Consider the following 18,861-nt stretch of genomic DNA (forward strand, 5'->3'; position numbering starts at 1 on the left):
TGAAAAAGTCAAGGAAGATGGGCGTGGGTAGAAGGGGCGAGACTCATCAAAAGTCACATCCCGAGAGATACGCATCCGACGACCGATAGGATCCCAACAACGATAGCCCTTATGCTCATCACTATAGCCTAAGAAGACACACTCAACAGACTGAGCGGTCAGTTTGGTGCGTTAGCGGGGGGCAAGAAGAACGTAGCAAACGCAACCAAACAAGCGAAGCATCGAATAATCGGGAGAACGATCAAAAAGACGCTCGAAAGGAACACCACCCTGTAGAGCAGCAGAAGGCTGGAAATTGATGAGATAGGTGGAGGTGGAGACGGCCTCAGCCCAAAAATGAGGCGGGAGAGAGGCAGCAATCATCAATGCACGAGCCGTCTCAAGAAGATGACGATGCTTGCGCTCAGCCACGCCATTCTGAGCGTGAGCACCAGGACAAGAGATTTGAGAGAGAGTCCCTTGCTCAGCAAGAACACCACGCAACATCTTAGAGATATACTCGCCAGCGGAGTCAGCACGGAACACACGAATGGGAGAAGAGAACTGAGTATGAACCATGGCAGTAAAACGCTTATAAATGGACAACACCTCACTACGAGAAGTCATGAAATAAAGCCATGTGTAACGAGAGAAGTCATCTATGAAAATAATATAGTATTTATGACCCCCTTTCGAAGCAAAGGGAGCCGGACCCCATACATCGGAATGAACTAAATCAAAAGGACGCTTAGCCACTGACTCACTATGTGGATATGGTAACTGAATCTGCTTGCCAAGACGACAACCCTGACACTCTAAAGAGGCATCTCCTGAGACAGACCCCAGAAGACCTTGACGAACTAACGACGACAAACGAGAACCACACAGATGACCAAGTCGATGATGCCACTGCTGGAAGGAACCAGTAGCCGAGGCGACCAAAGCAGAAGAACTGGCGACAGAGTGGAACATGAAGCCAGTCCAACCCCCAAAGAACCTCAGAATCACGGCGGCGAGGACCAGCCCCAACCAGAGTGTGCGTGCGACGGTCCTGGACAGAACAAGAGTCAAGGTCAAGGATGACACGACAACCAGAATCAGCAAGTTGACCATCGGAAAACAGATTCATGGTAAGTCGAGGAACATGAGCAACATCAGGAACAGAATAAGGAGTGGTAAGATTGCCTCTACTAACAACATGAAGGGGAGTACCATCAGCGGTGAGGACATGAACAAGAGAATCAAGCGATCGAAGAGAGGACAGAGTGGAAGAATTAGAAGTCATATGAAAGGAAGCTCCAGAGTCCAGAACCCATGGGGATGTACCTGACTGTGTAGAAGGTGGTTGCTCAGTGCGGGAAGCCTCAGTCACAGAACCAGCAGTACCCGTCGAGGAAGAACCTGAAGCAGCGAGCAGACGCTTAAGTCTCAGAATATCCCGCTCAGTCAAAGCGATGGCGGAAGCTGTCGAGGTAGATGACGAAGTCTCTGTAGATGATGATCGTGCCTTGCGCAAGTGTTTCTTCTTCGTGTAGCAGTGGGACTCAATATGACCATCATTATTGCAGTAGCCACAATGTGGACGGGGGCGACCTGAGCCTCCAGAAGGAGTGGGCAAGAGCGGCGGAGCACTCGAGCGAGAAGGTGTCGGTGCAGCAGGTAGCGTAGAAGGAGACCGAGCAGCGAGCACCGAGGGAACCTCCAGCAAACCAGCACCACGTAAGCGAGTCTCCTCAGCACGAATCTCAGAAAGCACCTCCGTGAGAGAAATACGGCCACGAGCAAACAACTGAGCACGTCGGGGTTCAAACTCCTTACGGAGCCGAGACAGGAACTCGTAGACGCGATGAAACTCCAAATCGGCGTGGACAGCCTGGCAACAGGGGCAAGTGCGACAACCAACACTGCGAAGAGAATCAAGCTGGCGCCAGATAGCAGAACTCTGTGCGTAGAAGTCATCAACAGTAGAGTCACCCTGCTGAAGAGCATGCTCCTGACGGACCATAGAGAGGTATAAGGCATCACCCGAGGGCTCATAGCGCTGACGAAGGCTAGTCCACATCTCAAACACAGTAGGAAGGCCCAGAAACTAAGAGGCAAACTGAGGCAGAACGCTAGCAGTGAGAACAGCTGCAGCACGAGCATCATCATCAAGCCACTTGGTGTAAGCAGACAGAGCACCATGATACGTCTGAAGAGCCTCCTCATAAGCCAAAGCCTTCTCATCATAAGTACGGACAACGGCTTCATCAGCAAGCTTAGCCGTATCCTTTGCGGCCTGAGAAGCATCCGCAGGAAGAGCCGGTGGGGTCGGCGGAGTGGGAGCCACGGGAGGAACCGGGCATGGCGGACAACAGACCTCGCCAGAAAGAAAACCCCATACGCGGATGCCACGCATGTGAATGCGCATGAAGCCAATAAACTCGGTGTAATTAGTACCATCAAAGATCACCGGACAACGAGGAACAACAACTTAGCTGGATGAAGCTGACTTTTTTTTTAGTCAACGAACCGCGTCAGACAGCAGGACTCGATCTGGCGATGGGGGAGCCGCCTCGATCTGGGAGAGCGACGAGACCTCGATCTGGAATCGCTCTGGAGGGCCCCTGCCTTGATCTGGAAAGCCTCAGACCGATCTGGGCCAGGGGCGGCGCGATCTGAGAGGAGCCGCGTGAGGGAGCAGCCTCGAGCTGGGGATGGGAACCGCCTCCCAGGACAGGGAGCGGCCTCGAGCTGGCGCTGCCGATGGGAACTGCGTCCTAGGAGCGGACGACGTACACAGGAGCGGAACCAGGAGATCAAACCAGGAGCCGCCTCGATCTGGTGAACCGCGTCCCAGGGGAGGGAGCGGCCTCGAGCTGGCGCTGGCGATGGGAACCGCGTCCCAGGAGCGGACGTCGTACACAGGAGCGGAACCAGGAGACGCCTCGATCTGGCTGTGGTGATCGCGAACCCACGACGAGACGAACGGGAAGATTAGATCGGGAAGAGCACGAGTTGCGCGTGCAAAAAGAACCTAGGCTCTAATACCATGTTAGGAATAAGCAACTTGTATTCCCATGAGGCCATAGGCCGGTATATATACATGTACAGGTGATGGACTATATGCAGGAAACCCCTTATATATTGGGATAAATACAAAAGGGTACATGACTTGTATTATAACTCTAACACGCCCGTCATCTTGATTGTTGTCGACCGTTTCTCGACATGTAGCCACTTCGCTGTTTTGGGACATCCATACTCAGCTTGTTCTGTCGCCAAGTCCTTCATTGATAACATAGTCCATCTACATGGATTTCTCATGTCAATTGTCAGCAACCTTGATCCAGTATTTACCAGCAATTTTTGGACCGAGCTTTTCCGTCTCGTTCGTGTCAAAACTACAACTAAGTTCTGCATTTCACCCCCAGACCGACGGACAAAAAGAAGTGGTGAACCTCTTTATTGGCATGTACTTGCGATGTTAGTGGGCGATCGTCCCTAAAAGCTACTGCGTTCACCCCCGACACTTAGTCTTATGACCCAGGCCTTGCAAAAGTATCAGCTGTGGACCGTCTCAGACCGTGATGAGTTCCCTGCTGACATATGTGATCGCCTTCTCCAAGCTCAGAATACCATGAAGATCCAGCATGATGGGTAGCACCGCGACATTGCCTTCACCATTTGAAAATGGGTCTGGCTTCGCCTTCAGCATCAGCCTGTGGCATCCTTGGGCGCGCACAGCAGTGCCAAACTCGCCCCATGGTACTTTGGACCATATCAAATTCTTGAGCACATTGGTAAGGTGGCATACTGGTTGCGACTTCCACCGCATGCATGGATTCATGATGTATTACTTGTGGCGTTCCTAAAAAAAAATCATGGTCAGCCCCGAGACAGCTCTCCTGCATTACCGGACACTTTACATGGCAGAGTGGTTCCAAGTCCGTCCGCTGTAGTTTGCTCACGTCTGTTCAAGGGAGTCCTTGAAGTATTGGTTTAGTGGCAGGGCGCTGACTCGCTACTTCATGGCTGCCCCTGGAAGACTTCAAACTTCGCTGTCCAGATTCCCAGCTTGAGGACGAGCTATTTCTCTAGGCGTGCGAAAGTGTTACAAAGAGTACTGGGGTAGCACTATAGCCGCAGGCCCAAACCTGCTGCAGAGTTCGTAACCACAATACGAACAGTTGGTCCTTAGGCAGGCACATGACTAATCCTTGGCAGCCAAGAAGTCCCAAGTTTATCCCTAGGAAATACTCCCTCCGTCCCAAAATAACTGTCTCAACTTTGTATAAGCTCTAATACAAATTTGTACTAAGCTTAAGACACTTATTTTGAGACGGAGGGAGTATATCTCTATTTGGAAGTTGTCTTTACTTTCCAAACAGTTCATATTTGGTTTGCTTTCCAAGTTACGTGGTCTCTCTGATCTATATAAAGGGAGGATAGTTTGCATTAGGGTTATCAATAAATAAACAGGGAAAATTGCCCCAAACTGAGAGTCCAGAGCCTCCAGCATCACGGCAAGGGACGAGCCCCTATGTGTGCCTATGGTGAACCTCGCTATTCCCTCTGATCAGATCCCTGTTCCCACCTCCAACTCCACGCACGCAACAGGCCCGGGACCATTTTGGGCAGCACATTAGGGGCCAGTTCTTTTCACCTCATAATTCTTCAGAATCATAATGCTGGAAACTGCTCACCGAATCGTCTGGCCACAGAATTGACAATTCTCCAGTCCTTTTCTGTAATTCTAGCATGTAATTGTTGTATGAGTTGTATGTTGAAATTGTTTAGGAAAGCAACTTATCTATATTGAAGGCCCAAGGGGCATATATATATTACACATGACTTGAGGTGCAAGGAAAGTACACATAGACTAATAAGGACTCCTAGACTAATACTAATAGACTAATAAGGACTCCTAGACTAATACTAATACTTCCTAACACCCACCCTCAAATGCAAAGCGTATGCAATAGCATTGCATTTGAAGAAGTGTAATACTAAAAAACAATGATAATCCAAATCCGCGTCTTGAGAGTGTTGTCGTAGCATGAAGAGTCTTCAAAACTTGTCGAGTCGCCGAAGGAGATAACGAAGAGATGGCACATCAGTGGTAGACACCGCATCACTTGAAGATACAAGATAAGTATCAAGAGAAGATGGGTTGTCAAAAGAAGATGACACATCAGAGGAAGACACCGAAGAGATGGCACATCAGAGGAAGACACCGCATCACTTGAAGATACAACATAAGTATCAAGAGAAGATGGGTTGTGAAAAGAAGATGGCACATCAAGAGAATAAAGCATCGTGCAGAAAATCATAGTCCACGACAACCGACGGTAAAAGAAGCTCGGCGGTTAAGGCAAGATGGACGTAGATCGACAATGCTAAAGAAGTCCAGAAAATCCTATAGAAAACAACAAGGGCAAGTAGGCCACGAAAGTTGCATAGAAAGGATCGGGACCGAAGAAAGGCTGACGGACTAAGGTATGGTGGACTCGCATGGCATGAGAAAACACAAAATATGAACGGATTTGGTGGACGCAGCGGAAATTATAGAAAACTAGAAAGCTAGAAAGCACATACAAAACGAAGATGCATTGCAAGGATCAGCATGTGAGCAGCGGTAGTAGCTACAGAAAAGATCCAGCAGGCATGTAGGCAAGCAACACATGGGTCAACACGGAGCCATGCAATCAATACGTAAAGAGCCCATGCAGAGCTGTATCAACTATCAACGCAGCAACACACACGTGGAAGTGCGGGAACATAGCAGGAGCCAACCAGGTGGAGCACACACGGGTGGAGCAGCACATACATCCTGGCCAGGGAGGTGGAGGTGGCATCAGCCTTGAGCTGGTCGAGGCGACCTCGATTTGGAGCTGGACGAGGTAACCCGATCCGGCGCACGGGTGTGAACGCAGCGCAGTAGCCAACCAGGCCGAGGCAGGGCTGTCATCCGTGCGGGCGATCACGGCTGGGCAGGCGCACGTCACGGGCGGACGTGCATCATGGGCGCACTTGTCACCGGCTTGGATCGAGCGAAGCAGCTAGGCGGCAGGTGCCTCGTGCAGCTTTGAGAACGTCAGTGGAAGACGAGATCGATCTAGAGGGAGAAGGAAAAAAAAGTTGGATCGTAAGGACGAGTTGCAGCGTCCGGAGACCTAAACCTAGGCTCTAATACCATGTTAGGAAAGCAACTTATCTATATTGAAGGCCCAAGGGGCATATATATATTACACATGACTTGAGGTGCAAGGAAAGTACACATAGACTAATAAGGACTCCTAGACTAATACTAATAGACTAATAAGGACTCCTAGACTAATAGTAATACTTCCTAACAGAAATGTCCGAAACGCCCCTAGATTGAAATGGAGAAGGTGCGGCGGCGGCACAGGGTGGCGGCCTGGCGGCGCAAGAGCAGGGTGGTCGGGCGGGGAGGTGTCGAGATGTGGCGGCCCGACGGGAAGGAGAGGAGGAGAAGGGGCGGCGGGGGCGCAGGGTGGCGGCCTGGCGACGCAGGAGCAGGGTGGCCGGGTGGGGAGGCGTCGAGATGTGGCGGCTTGGCGGGATGGAGAGGACGAGAAGGGGCGGTCGCGGCGCAGGAGTAGGGTGCCCGGGTGGGGAGGCGTCGAGATGTGGCGGTCCGGCGGCACAGGGTGGTGGCTCGACGACGCAGGAGTAGGGTGGCCGAGCGGGGAGGCGTCGAGATGTGGCGGCCCAGCGGGATGGAAAGGAGTAGAAGGGGCGGCGGCGGCGGCGCACGGTGGCGGCCTGGCTGCACAGGACTAGGGTGGCATGTCCGGGGAGGCGGCGGCGACACTGGGGTGGGGGAACGAAACGGGAGGCTCTGTTTTGGCCCTAGTGGCAATTTGAGCGTAATATCGTCATCCAATAGGGGTAGCAGTTCAAAACGAAAGGTTTTCTTTTGAGGGGCTGGCTAGAATTGCCAGAATTGCCAGGTTCTCACAATTCTGAAATGCACTAGTAATTCTGGTAATTCTCAGATAATTCCTCGGAAGAAACGAGTTCTTTTGCGATTGTAATTTTCCGGGCAGTAATTCTTCAGAATTGAGTCAGAAGAACTGGCCCTAGGTTTTGTTTGCTATTTATGGTTGCATATTTTTCTTTCTTTTGTACAATCTTTTGCTAGTATTTTCTTTTAAGTTTATCTGGAACTCTTTTTTTTAAGAGGAAATTCCAATGGCAGCTTAAGAAGAAAGAAAAAAAAACTTGTTACGATTTCTTCAAGATTCAGGAACATGATATTTGGAGGATTTCTGTTGAATGTCTCATGCTGTTAGTGAATTATGATAGCGTATTCTGATGTGTTCACAAGAAACATTTGGTTTTGGTAACAAGCAGAAAGTTACAACTAAAAGGGATCATTCGTTTTATAGAATCATCTGTATCGACTCTGTTATGCAATCTAACTGAGGACTGTTATTATCTTATTCATGAGTTATATACCCCTCACATTATGGCACAGTACTAGTGATTTTTGATGTGTTGGTACTTGGTAAACCTATTTGGATCTTTGAATTAATCTTCTAATCTCTGTACAACTTCTTGACGGGACATGCTATAATTAGTTTTTTTGGGTACATGGTACCTCGTTGCCTTTTCATATCTTGGCCAGGAATATGAAGAAAAGATGAAAGTAAAGGGTGAGCAACCAGTTATGTTCAGGTGAGATTTTATTTGTTATACATATTCATTAAATTTTCATGCAGTTGTTTTTGTTTATTAAATTTGTATTTCATTTCCAACCAGCCATCTTGGACCACCAAAGAGACGGCCTGCAGCAGACGAAGACGATAGAGCTAAAAACCCTATGCCTGAGGTATGGTATTTACAGTTCAGAGAGCGTTGATATATGTTACAGCATGTTCAGAATAGATACTAACTAGGTTTGCACTGCAGGATTCTGTTTACTATCACCCAACCTTGAATCCATCTGGGGCACCACCACCTGGCAAACCTCCTATGTACAAATCATCGATAGGTCAGCATAACTTGTAGGATATTTTCTTAATATTTTTTACAGTTCGCTGAAATGTTTTTGCTCACTTTTGTTTCTTGATTGACAATAGGACCAAGGATTCCACTGCCTTCTACAGCTGGTGTTGGGGCTCCATCTTCCATAACAGAATCTGAAGAAGCAGGTCCTTCCACCATGCCCCCTCCTCCACCGCCCCCTCCACTGCCAGCCTCTTCAGAACCTTCAGATTTATCTGCCCCTTCTTTACCTTTACCCCCACCACCACCCCCACCCCCACCTAAGCCTGCTGGCTCTGCAATAGCACCAGGCTTGCCGCTGCCACCTCCACCTCCTCCTCCTGGTGCACCTCCCAGAGAACCTGTGCTAGATCATACATTACTGCCACCACCTCCACCTCCACCACAGCGGCCTTTGCAACCACCACCTCTACCTGGTATAAATGTGCTTAATAATAAACAAGCTGTTGGAGAGGGTGCAAGCTCGGCAGATTCTACACAGGTGCTACTTAAATTTTATTTGAAATATTTCTGACTGTTCCAGTATGTTGCTACTCCCTGTGTCCCAAAATAAGTGACGCAAATTTAGTACTCCCTCGGTCCCAAAATAAGATAGTCATTTTTGAGTCACTTATTTTGGGACGGAGGAGTACTAAGTTAGTACAAATTTATTCGACAACAACAACAAAGCCTTTAGTCCCGAAGTGTTTATGCAACAACAGCAACACCAAAGCCTTTAGTCCCAAACAATTTGGGGTAGGCTAGAGGTGAAACCCATCAGATCTTGCGACCAACTCATAGTTTTGGCACATGGATAGAAAGCTTCCATGCAGCCCTGTCCATGGCTAGTTCTTTGGGTTACTATTTATGCATTCCCTGAAAATCCTTATTAATATTTCAGTTGCCAAGTTGCTCCTCGTTTGGTTTATTGTTTGTCTGCTAGTTCCTGTTACAACTTTGAATTTCATTTTGCAGGCCCCAGTTGTTCTACCTCCACCTCCACCTCCCCCTAGGTTGCCACCGAACTCAAATGAAATGCAGGATACTGACAATGCTGCTATGGATACTCCTGTTGTGAAAGAAGATGCCAAAATTTCAAGGTTCTTACCACCACCTCCACCGCATCCGTCACAGTTACTGCCTTTGCCTCCAAGGCCTCCAATGATGCCTCCAGTACAGCCTGATATTCTAAGTCCAGGAATGGTCAGATTTCCTCCACCACCTTCACCACCAGATTCAAGGCCATCATTTATGGTTACTGGTGTTGCAGCCTGCCCCCCTCCACCTCCTCCAGCATTACCTCCAGCTCAAATGCCAATGGCACCCTTTGGTGTGCTTCCTGGTCCACCAACAATGCTTAGGCCTCCATTTTTTCCAGGACCCGAATTTGCTGCTTTTGGCCCAAGGCCGCAGTTACCTCAGCAGCCATCTTACGTCAAATCTGCTGCTTCAACAGTTGTAAAGAGGCCATTAGCACAACATACTCCTGAACTAACAGCTATGGTATGTGTTCTTTACTCTGGCTATTAACTTGCTGCATCAATGCCATCGCTTCCTTATTTTCCAATTTTTTTTTCAAATACAACAATAGAGTATTAAAACCGTGTACAATGGTGATATGAACTAAGGCTTGAGTATAACATTCGAAGGAAACACATATACCAAAGATGACCTGATGCAACAACAAAGCCTTTAGCCTCAAACAAGTTGGGGTAGGCTAGAGGTGAAACCCATAAGATCTTGCGACCAACTCATGGTTCTGGCACATGGATAGCAAGCTTCCACGCACCCCTGTCCATGGCTAGTTCTATGGTGATACTCCAGTCCTTGAGATGCTTCTTTACGGACTCCTCCCATGTCAAGTTCGGTTTACCCCAACCTCTTTTGGCATCATCATCACGTTTTAGCCGTACACTACACACTGGAGCTTTTGGAGGCTTGCGTTGAATATGCCCAAACCATTTTAGACGATGTCGGACAAGCTTCTCTTCAATCGGTGCTATTCCAACTCTCTCGTATACCATCATTCCAAACTCGGTTCTTCCTTGTGTGGCTACACATCCGTCTTAACATGCGCATCTCCGCCACACCTAATTGTTGCACACGTCGCCTTTTAGTCGGCCAACACTCAGTGCCATGCAACATTGCGGATCGAACAACCGTTCTATATAACTTTTTAGCTTTTGTGGCACTCTCTTGTCACAGAGAATGGAAGAAGCTTGGCGCCACTTCATCCATCCGGCTTTTGAGTCGATGGTTCACATCTTCATTAATATCCCCATCCTTATGCAGCATTGACCCCAAATATCGAAAGGTGTCTGTCTGAGGCATCACCTGCGCTCCTCCTCGTGCCTAGTAGTACTGAAACCGCACCTTATGTACTGTTTTAGTTCTACTAAGTCTAAAACCTTTCGATTTCAAGGTTTGTCTCCATAGCTCTAACTTCCTATTGACCCTCGTCTGACTATCATCTACTATCACTGGACTATATATTTTGCCTTTTCAATTGTGGGTTTTGATTATTGTTATATCTGCCATTTACAAAATGTGGGAACAACTTTCCAACAAATAGACAATTTTAGAATATGTTCTTATCTATACCTAATACCTATACCTATACCTAATAATATTAAAAGACGGTGTGTTTCTCTGATTTTTTGGTTTGTCCACCTACCCTAAGCTACCCATGAAGTTGAAGTAAATTACCCACCATGCCACGTGTTAGTTAGAAAGCTCTTCGTTAATTGTTTCTCTTATTTTTTGCCTGCTATCGAAATTGCCCCTAAATTTGAAGTAAATTACCCAGCCTGCCACCCGTAAGTGAAAAAAAACTCTTAATTTATTGTTTCTCTGAATTTTTCGGCTGTCATCGAAACCACCCCTAAATTTCAAGTGAATTACCCACCTTGCCACGCGTAAAAGTTAAAAAAAAGAAGAGCATTTCCCTGAATTATTCGTACTTCATAGGGCCCTCCAGTTTTTAATCCATCGTGGGACTGACCTTTTCTTTTTCTTCTCATATAAGCATTGAGCATGCACCGGAGAAACACGCATTTAGGATCAAGTCAACATCGATCCATAGTGAGCATGTTAGAATGCATGTGTGTTACGTCTGCATTCGTGTCGGTTGGTGCGCAAATATTCAAATATGTTTATATACATGGAGTGTGAATATTTGGAACTTGATTTGACGACCACGATTTTATTATCCCGTTGCAACGCACGTGTCTTTTTGATAGTCTTAATTGCAGAATTAGCTCTGGACTATCAGGTAGTCCATATAACATGGGCGCCTACTACGCGTCATCCGGATGATGCCCGGAGAAAATAAGCGGTCTTGCCCGTCGTCGATTTATCCCAATATGGCATGCTTCAAGCCATGGATTCGCACATGACCGGACCACGACATGCCTTCCATCCCAACTTGCACATGTCTCTTCACATCCTTCAACCACCAATGCAACATCCCCACAGGTGCATAACTCCAGCGAGAGCAGCAGTTAGCCGGCTTAGAGCATGTGGTAGCAGCCAGGTCCCGGTCGCCTATACATCGGCCACGGCAGCAACGCCGATGATCTCTGGGGTTGCAGCAACGCCGATGATCTCTGGGGTTGCAGCAACCGCGACCAATCTTTCAAGCACCATGGATGCACCGACCACCTGGCTATGCTCGATTACAGCGGCGGTGTCTGGTGATGCTCAGACGGCTTGACGATGCTTCGTTGCAGGACCGGTAATGTTTCAATGGCCCGATGATGCTCCATCGTAGCACCGGTTATGCTCCCTTATAGCGCCATTGATGTTCCGGCGGTCCAACGAATGCTCCATCGCAGCGCCGGCAACGCCCCGGTAGCCCGACGATGCTCCTTTGCAACACCAACGATGTTTCAACGTCCCGACGATGTTCCGTCATAGCACCGTTGATGCTCCCTAGTAGCGTCATCGATGCCCCGACAGCCTGACGATGCTCCGTCGTAGCGCAGGTGATGCTCCCTTGCAGCATCATCAGGTGATGCTCCCTTGCAGCATCATCGATGTTACAGCGGCCCGATGAATGCTCCATCACAGCACCGGCGATGCCCCGACAGCCCGATGATGCTCTGATGCAGCGCCGGTGATGTTTCGACGGCTCAACGATACTTCATCGTAGCATCGGTGATGCTCCCTTGCAGCGTCGTCGATGTTCCAGTGGTCAGATGAATGCTCCATTGCAGCACCGTCGATGCCCCGACAGCCAGACGATGCTCCTTTGCAACACCGGTGATGTTTCGACGGCCCGACGACGCTCTATTATAGTACCGATGATGCTCCTTTGCAGCTCCGTCGATATTCCAGCGGTTCGACGAATGCTTCATTGCAGCATCGGCGATGCTGGGGCAGCATGACGATGCTCCATCGCAGAGCTGGTGATGCCCGATTACAACGCCAGCCATGTTCCAGTGGTCCGACGAATGCTTCATCGCAACACCGGTGATGCTCAACATGGTTTGAGTTGTTGTGGTCACACTGAATTGGCACTCCAGCATGGTCGATGCATAAGCATTCAGTTTTGGCCCTTCATCGATTCAGTCTGTGTCACACACGAGCCTTCTAGTGTCACAGTGTAACGACACTGCAGCATAGTAGTGGTCACACTGATTCGTCGGAGATGATAAGCATTCAGTTTTGACCCCTCAGGGATTCAGTTTTGACCATGGACACCGCGACATGATTTGAGTTGCCGTGCTAGCACAGCACAGCGGCTGCTACAACTGGTGGCGGCGTCATTGCGGGAGAGAACAAGAAGTAAGCGAGACGATAGAGATAAAGGAGAGAATAAGATTCACAATGTTTTTAGGGAGAGGAGGAAACACGGTGAGGCCTGTATCCACGTTTCATGTGGAGGAGGCGACTTATGCTTCCGTGATTTCAATCGGCTGAATTTTAACGTTTTCCTATAACATGTTACTGAGATGTTATTTTTAAAACACCGAGGCAAAAGACTTGCTTTATTCATTAATAAAGAGAAGGTTATGACAAGGGGTAGCCAAAAAACGAAACCCAATAAAAGATACAAGGCCGTTACTCTCCTGACATCAAAGGCGTGTTTGGTTCCCTGGTAGCTTTAGGCTGCATGGCATGGGGGATGCTGGGTGAGTGGCCTGGTTGAGCTGATGCAACGGTGAGCCGAGATGAGTGTTTGGTAAAATTTGTATGATATGGCTGGCTGTACGCGCAGGTTTTTAGAATATAGCTGAAATCACGAAGGAACGTGGATCAGGCGGGCAGTGTTGAGCGACGGGATCCAGGGCTCAATGACTGCAAATGGCGGATCCTCGCTTTGCTTGGGGAAGGGTGAACGAGGCCGGAGGCGGTGCTTGACCAGGCCGGAGGCGACGAGGCTTGCCGATTGCGCGGCCGCAGCGGAGCTTGACGAGGGCGCGGCCGCGGCAGAGCCCGAAGAGGGCGCGACGGTGAGGCTCGAGAGGGCGCGACGGTGAGACTCGAGAGAGTGCGGCGATGACGGAGCTTGACGAGGGTGCGGCGGCGGTGGGGCTCGAGAAGGCGCGGCGGCAGAGGAGCTTGACGAGGGCGCGACGGCAGAGGAGCTTGACGAGGGCGCAGCGGCAGAGGAGTTTGACGAGGGCGCGACGGCAGAGGAGCTTGACGAGGGTGCGGCGGTGGGGCTCGAGAGGGCGCGGCGGCAGAGGAGCTCGAGAGGGCGCGGCGGTGGGGCTCAAGAGGGCGCGGCGGCAGAGGAGCTTGATGTGGGCGCGGCGGTGTGGCTCGAGAGGGTGAGGCGGTGTGGCTCGAGAGGGCGCGGCGGTGGGGCTCAAGAGGGCGCGGCGGCAGAGGAGCTTGATGTGGGCGCGGCGGTGTGGCTCGAGAGGGTGAGGCGGTGTGGCTCGAGAGGGCGCGGCGGTGGGGCTCAAGAGGGCGCGGCGGTAGAGGAGATAGAAAAAGGGGAGAAAAAAGCGAAGCAATGTGCCTGTACGCGAGCTACGCTTAATTTCTGCGTTCCCCTCAGCCTGGCTGAGAGGCCCCTTTTTGCATCCACCGGGGCAGGCTGAAAAGCCCATGTGGATGCGAGCCACATGCAACGCAGCGAACCAAACACCCCCCAAGTTACTCAAGCGCTTCGCCCACTCAAGGACCCAAAGCTTTGCCTCATTCTTCATATTGTTCAAGATGATTTGAGGTGGCGTAGATTTCTTCCGGAAGATCCTCGAGTTCATCTTGTTATAAATAGCCTAATTGGCGAGCATTGTGAGGAATGCCATTGCTTTGCTCTGTCAAGACCAAACCAAGCTTTGATTAACCTCCACACGCGCAAGGTGTACCGACACTTGAAGAAGAGATGAGTGGCGGACTCAAACTCTCTTTTGCACGACGGGCAAAGGCCACAATTTTATCTTCCGTGCCGGTCAAGGCGATCGGCTGTCCACACCCTATATTGAATGGCCAGCCACGCAAAGAACTTGACCGTTTATAGGCGTGAGGATTTCTCCCATGAATTGAGCCTTATAAGCCGACTTGACCGAGTAATCCCTGCTAGGAGATAGCTTCCACATGATGAGGTCTTGGGCGTCATCAAGAAGAACATTTGAAAGTTGAGACCAAAGCTCGATGAATTGGGTGGCATGATCCCAAGATAGCCTGGAGCACATGTCAATTGCCTTAATGCAAGCATTCTGGTGCATGGCTGCACTGACCTTCCAAGATTTGTGCTTTGAAACCTTCCAGAGGGGGGGGGGATATCCTTCGGTTTTTAACCATTTAGCCATGGTGCTTCCCATAACCGGGCCCTCTCACACCATGGCGATGGTAATGATGGTAAGGGCATAAAAAAGATCCATGTCCGCTTCATCGCAAGGGTTGCCGAACCAACCCAAATCTCCATCGGGTCGCACCACTCAAACCAAGGACATCGTAAGCGAAGAGCTCTAGCAAATTTCCCAAGGTGCAACACACTGAGCCCTTCGAGGTGGGTTGGTCGACATACAATTTCCCAATTTACCTTGCACTTTCCACCCGTCACCTTATTAGTTCCGACCCAAAGGAAGCCTGCCCAATCTTGTTGATGCTCTTAAGGACGGTTGGGACGATGACAAGTGGCGTGAGGTGATGAATGTTATGAAGGCAACTTATGTCTATTGAAGGCCCAAGGGGCATATATATATATATATATTACACATGACTTGAGGTGCAAGGAAAGTAAACATAGACTATTAAGGACTCCTAGACTAATACTAATACTTCCTAACCCCCTAAAGTGTAAAACTAGAAAAAAAATGATAATCCAAATCCGCATCTTGAGAGTGTCCTCGTAGCATGAATGGTCTTCAAAACCTGTCGAGTCGCCAAAGGGGATAACGAAGAGATGACACATCAGAGGAAGACGCCGCATCAATAGAAGATACTCCCTCCGTACCAAAATAAGTGGCTCAAAAATGACTCAACTTTGCACTAACTTCAATACAAAGTTGAGTCATTTTCGAGTCACTTATTTTGGGACGGAGGGAGTACAAGAAAAGTATCAAGAGAAGATGGGTTGCCAAAAGAAGAGAATAAAGCATTGCACAGAAAATCATAGTCCACGCCAACCGACGGTGAAAGAAGCTTGTCGGTTAAGGCACGATGGGCGTAGATCGACAATGCAAAAGTAGTCCAGAAAATCCTATAGAAAACAACAAGGGCAAGTAGGCCACAGATATTGTATAGAAAGGATCAGGACCGGAGAAAGGCTGACGGACCATGGTATGGTGGACTTGCATGGCACAAGAAAAGCACAAATATCAACGGATTTGGTGGATGCAGCGGAAAGCAAGAAAAACTAGAAAACACACTAGACTATAGATGGTGGCAGCGGAAGGAAAAAAATCATGGCGGTGAAGGCTAAAACCAAGATCCTGAAAGTGGTCTCTCTGAGCTAGACGAGTCAACAACAAGACCGACAGAACCCGTTGAAAAAGAAATTGAAGCTGCAAGCAGAGCAGACACTTAAAGTTGCATGATATCCTCCTCGGTCAGAGACACTGCTGAAGGAGTCGGGGAAGTGCGGGTCCCTGGAGTCTATGAGCGCGCCTGGTGTAAATGTCGTTTCTTCAAGTAGCAATCAGGCTCGGAGTGACCATCCGTGTTACAGTAGCCATAGTGAGTACAAGAGCGATCCTTACCACCACCAGAAGAAGTGGGAAGGAGTGGCGGGCTGGAGCGAAAAGTCGGTGCAGCAAACGGCGTAGTAGGAGCTCGAGCAGCAAGAGCAGAGGGAACCTCAAGTAAACCAGCACCACGAAGGCGAGTTTCCTCAGCCCGAATCTCAGAAAGCGCCTCCATAAGAGTAATACGGCCACGAGCAAACAACCGAGCACGCCGTGGCTCAAACTCCGGACGAAGTTGAGACAAGAACTCGTAGACACAATGAAACTCCAAGTCTGACTGCATAGCCTGGCAACACTGGCAAGTATGACAACCAGCAATGTGAATAGAGTCAAACTAACGCCAAATGGCATAACTCTGTGTGTAGAAATCATCAATAGTGGAGTCGCCCTGTTGAAGAGCATCTGGCGAACCACAGATAGATATAAGGCATCACCGGAGGGCTGATAGCGCAGACAAAAACATGTCCACATGACAAAGGCGGTAACAAGGCCCACAAACTCAGAGGCAAACTGAAGCAAAACACTGGAAGTGAGAACAGCCACATCACGAGCATCTTCATCAAACCATTGAGTGTAAGCAGAGAGAGCATTACGGTATAAGTGAAGAGACTCCTCATAGATCAAAACCTGTTGCCCATAAGCACGAGTCGCAGTCTCATCAGCAAGCTTAGCTGTGTCCTTAGCAGCCAAGGGAGCATCCGCAGCAAGAGCCGATGATGTCGATGGAGCAAGAGCCGCAGGCGGAACCAGACACGACGGACAAGAGACCTTGCCAGATAGAACGCCTCATAGACGAATGTCACACACATGAATGTGAAAGAATGCAACAAACTTGGTGTAGTTAGTATCATAAAAAATCAACGCGCAGCGAGGGATGACGATATAGCCCGACGGCAAATACATAGCACCTGTTTCTTTGTTCTTTCTCTTTTTTTGGAACAACTAAGCAGCCACAAACTAGTCCAGCAGCAAAACAGCGAAGAAGCCCAACCGAAGGAACAAACAGCCGAACGCAATCAGCGGCGGCTCGCGTGGACCTGCAGGCGAGAATCAACAGCGGCTCGCGTGGACCTGCAGGCGAGAATCAACAGCGGCTCAAATCAAGGCGGCGGCTGCTTCAGCCCACGCACAGGAAGGAGGCAGCGGCGGGCGGCGGCTGCTTCAGCCCACGCACAGGAAGGAGGCAGCGGCGGCCGAGCAGCAGATTGAGCCCAGCGGCCAGATCGGAAGCACAGCCGGACAATAGGCCCATGGATCTGAGTGGAGCAGCCCGTGAACCAGCAGATTGGCCGATGCAGAGGCCAGGCCGGCGGCTGATTGGAATCGGGCAAACATCATGAGCAGCTGGAGAAGAGCAGCCAAGGCGTGACCAGAAGAAGAGATAAGCTAGCAGATAGGCTAGCAGCAGCCAGGCGTGAGGAGATCACGGCAGCGAGGAGATTGGATGAGAGAAAAATACGAGATTGATACGTAACCAATCTGTACAAGCACGAGTTGCGGCGTGCGAGAAAAATAAATAACCTATGCTCTGATACCATGTTATGAAAGCAACTTATGTCTATTGAAGGCCCAAGGGAAATGTATATATTACACATGACTTGAAGTGCAAGGAAAGTAAAACATAGACTAATAAGGACTCCTAAACTAACAATAATACTTCCTAACACTGAATAGTTTGCGAGGTGAGAACCGACTTCACAAGTGTGTCGTGGCTCCCTTGGTCATGTGTAAGCCCTCCCAAGGCACAACTATCGGCGCAATTTTGTCCTTGAGGTGTTGAAAGTCGATGCGTCTGAGCTGCTAAACAAGATTGGGAGGCCGAGGTATCTCATGGGGAAAGGAATTATGTTGTCTTACCCGAAACAAATTGGGCACTCAAGTTTGAACAGTACCTAGTATATTCGTGTCAATTTTTGTTCTTTCAGAGTTTTGTAATAAATAGCTGTTGCATCAAAACTGAGCTCAAATTAATTTCTATTGCAGGTTCCTGCATCAGTTCGAGTTAAGAGAGAATCAGCTCTCCCTAAACCAAAACCAAAGGCGCAGCAGCAGCAGCAGTCATCAGCACCATCATATTCTGCTCTGACGCCTTCAGTAACCCCCATAAAATCTGCAGCCCAGCCTTCACCCTCAGCTTCTAAGCCACAAAGCATTGATGACTCCTACATGGCATTCCTGGAGGATATGAAGCAACTGGGTGCCCTCCATGAGTAGGTCGGCATCCAGTCTCTTCTCCCTAAAGGCTGTCAGCAGCTTGGTCATGAACCTGAACCTGAACATGATTACGTTCTTTGCATTGTGGCTCACGAATCACTTTCCCTGCTATGATCTTAGAAACCGTTTCTGTTTTTCCATGAGCAAGCATTTCAGATGTATTCCAGTTTGTAATGGGGAAATAACCATCATCAACAAATCTTTTCATTGTAGTTGTGCAACACAGCTGTATCGAGTCAAACAATGGAAGCACTTAATTGACCGCTCTAGGCAGTAGAGCAACAATATCTATACACTTGTCTATAAAGATTCTGTGGACACATGCTCAGATAACTCTGGTCGTGGGGAACACTACAGAATAGAGACACACCTGAATGTCGCGAATTCTATGCATGTCCAGGGAAAGTAAGGCTGCTCACTCAACCCTAGTGGGCCAAACTGAATGTGGACATGGTAAAAACAACTCCCTATATACCTAAATACTTGTAGTTGTAAAGAACTAATCTAGTTCTCCCCAACTACAAGTATTTAGGTA

At 49.1% G+C, this 18,861-nt stretch overlaps 1 protein-coding gene across 1 annotated transcript in view; it reads left to right on the plus strand.

The window, feature by feature from the left end:
* Window positions 1-18,617, plus strand: part of LOC123426149 (protein EARLY FLOWERING 5) — a 32,288-nt gene extending 13,671 nt beyond the window's left edge. Inside the window, exons 4-9 of the mRNA XM_045109927.1 lie at window positions 7,613-7,662; window positions 7,747-7,816; window positions 7,897-7,978; window positions 8,067-8,473; window positions 8,947-9,474; window positions 18,096-18,617. Of these exons, the coding sequence (XP_044965862.1) occupies window positions 7,613-7,662; window positions 7,747-7,816; window positions 7,897-7,978; window positions 8,067-8,473; window positions 8,947-9,474; window positions 18,096-18,326 (1,368 nt within the window). The 3' untranslated portion in view covers window positions 18,327-18,617. The remainder of the gene's footprint in view (window positions 1-7,612; window positions 7,663-7,746; window positions 7,817-7,896; window positions 7,979-8,066; window positions 8,474-8,946; window positions 9,475-18,095) is intronic.
* The last annotated feature ends 244 nt before the right edge of the window (window positions 18,618-18,861 follow it).

This window comes from Hordeum vulgare, chromosome 2H, assembly GCF_904849725.1.
Source record: "Hordeum vulgare subsp. vulgare chromosome 2H, MorexV3_pseudomolecules_assembly, whole genome shotgun sequence".
Taxonomy (NCBI): Eukaryota; Viridiplantae; Streptophyta; class Magnoliopsida; order Poales; family Poaceae; genus Hordeum; species Hordeum vulgare.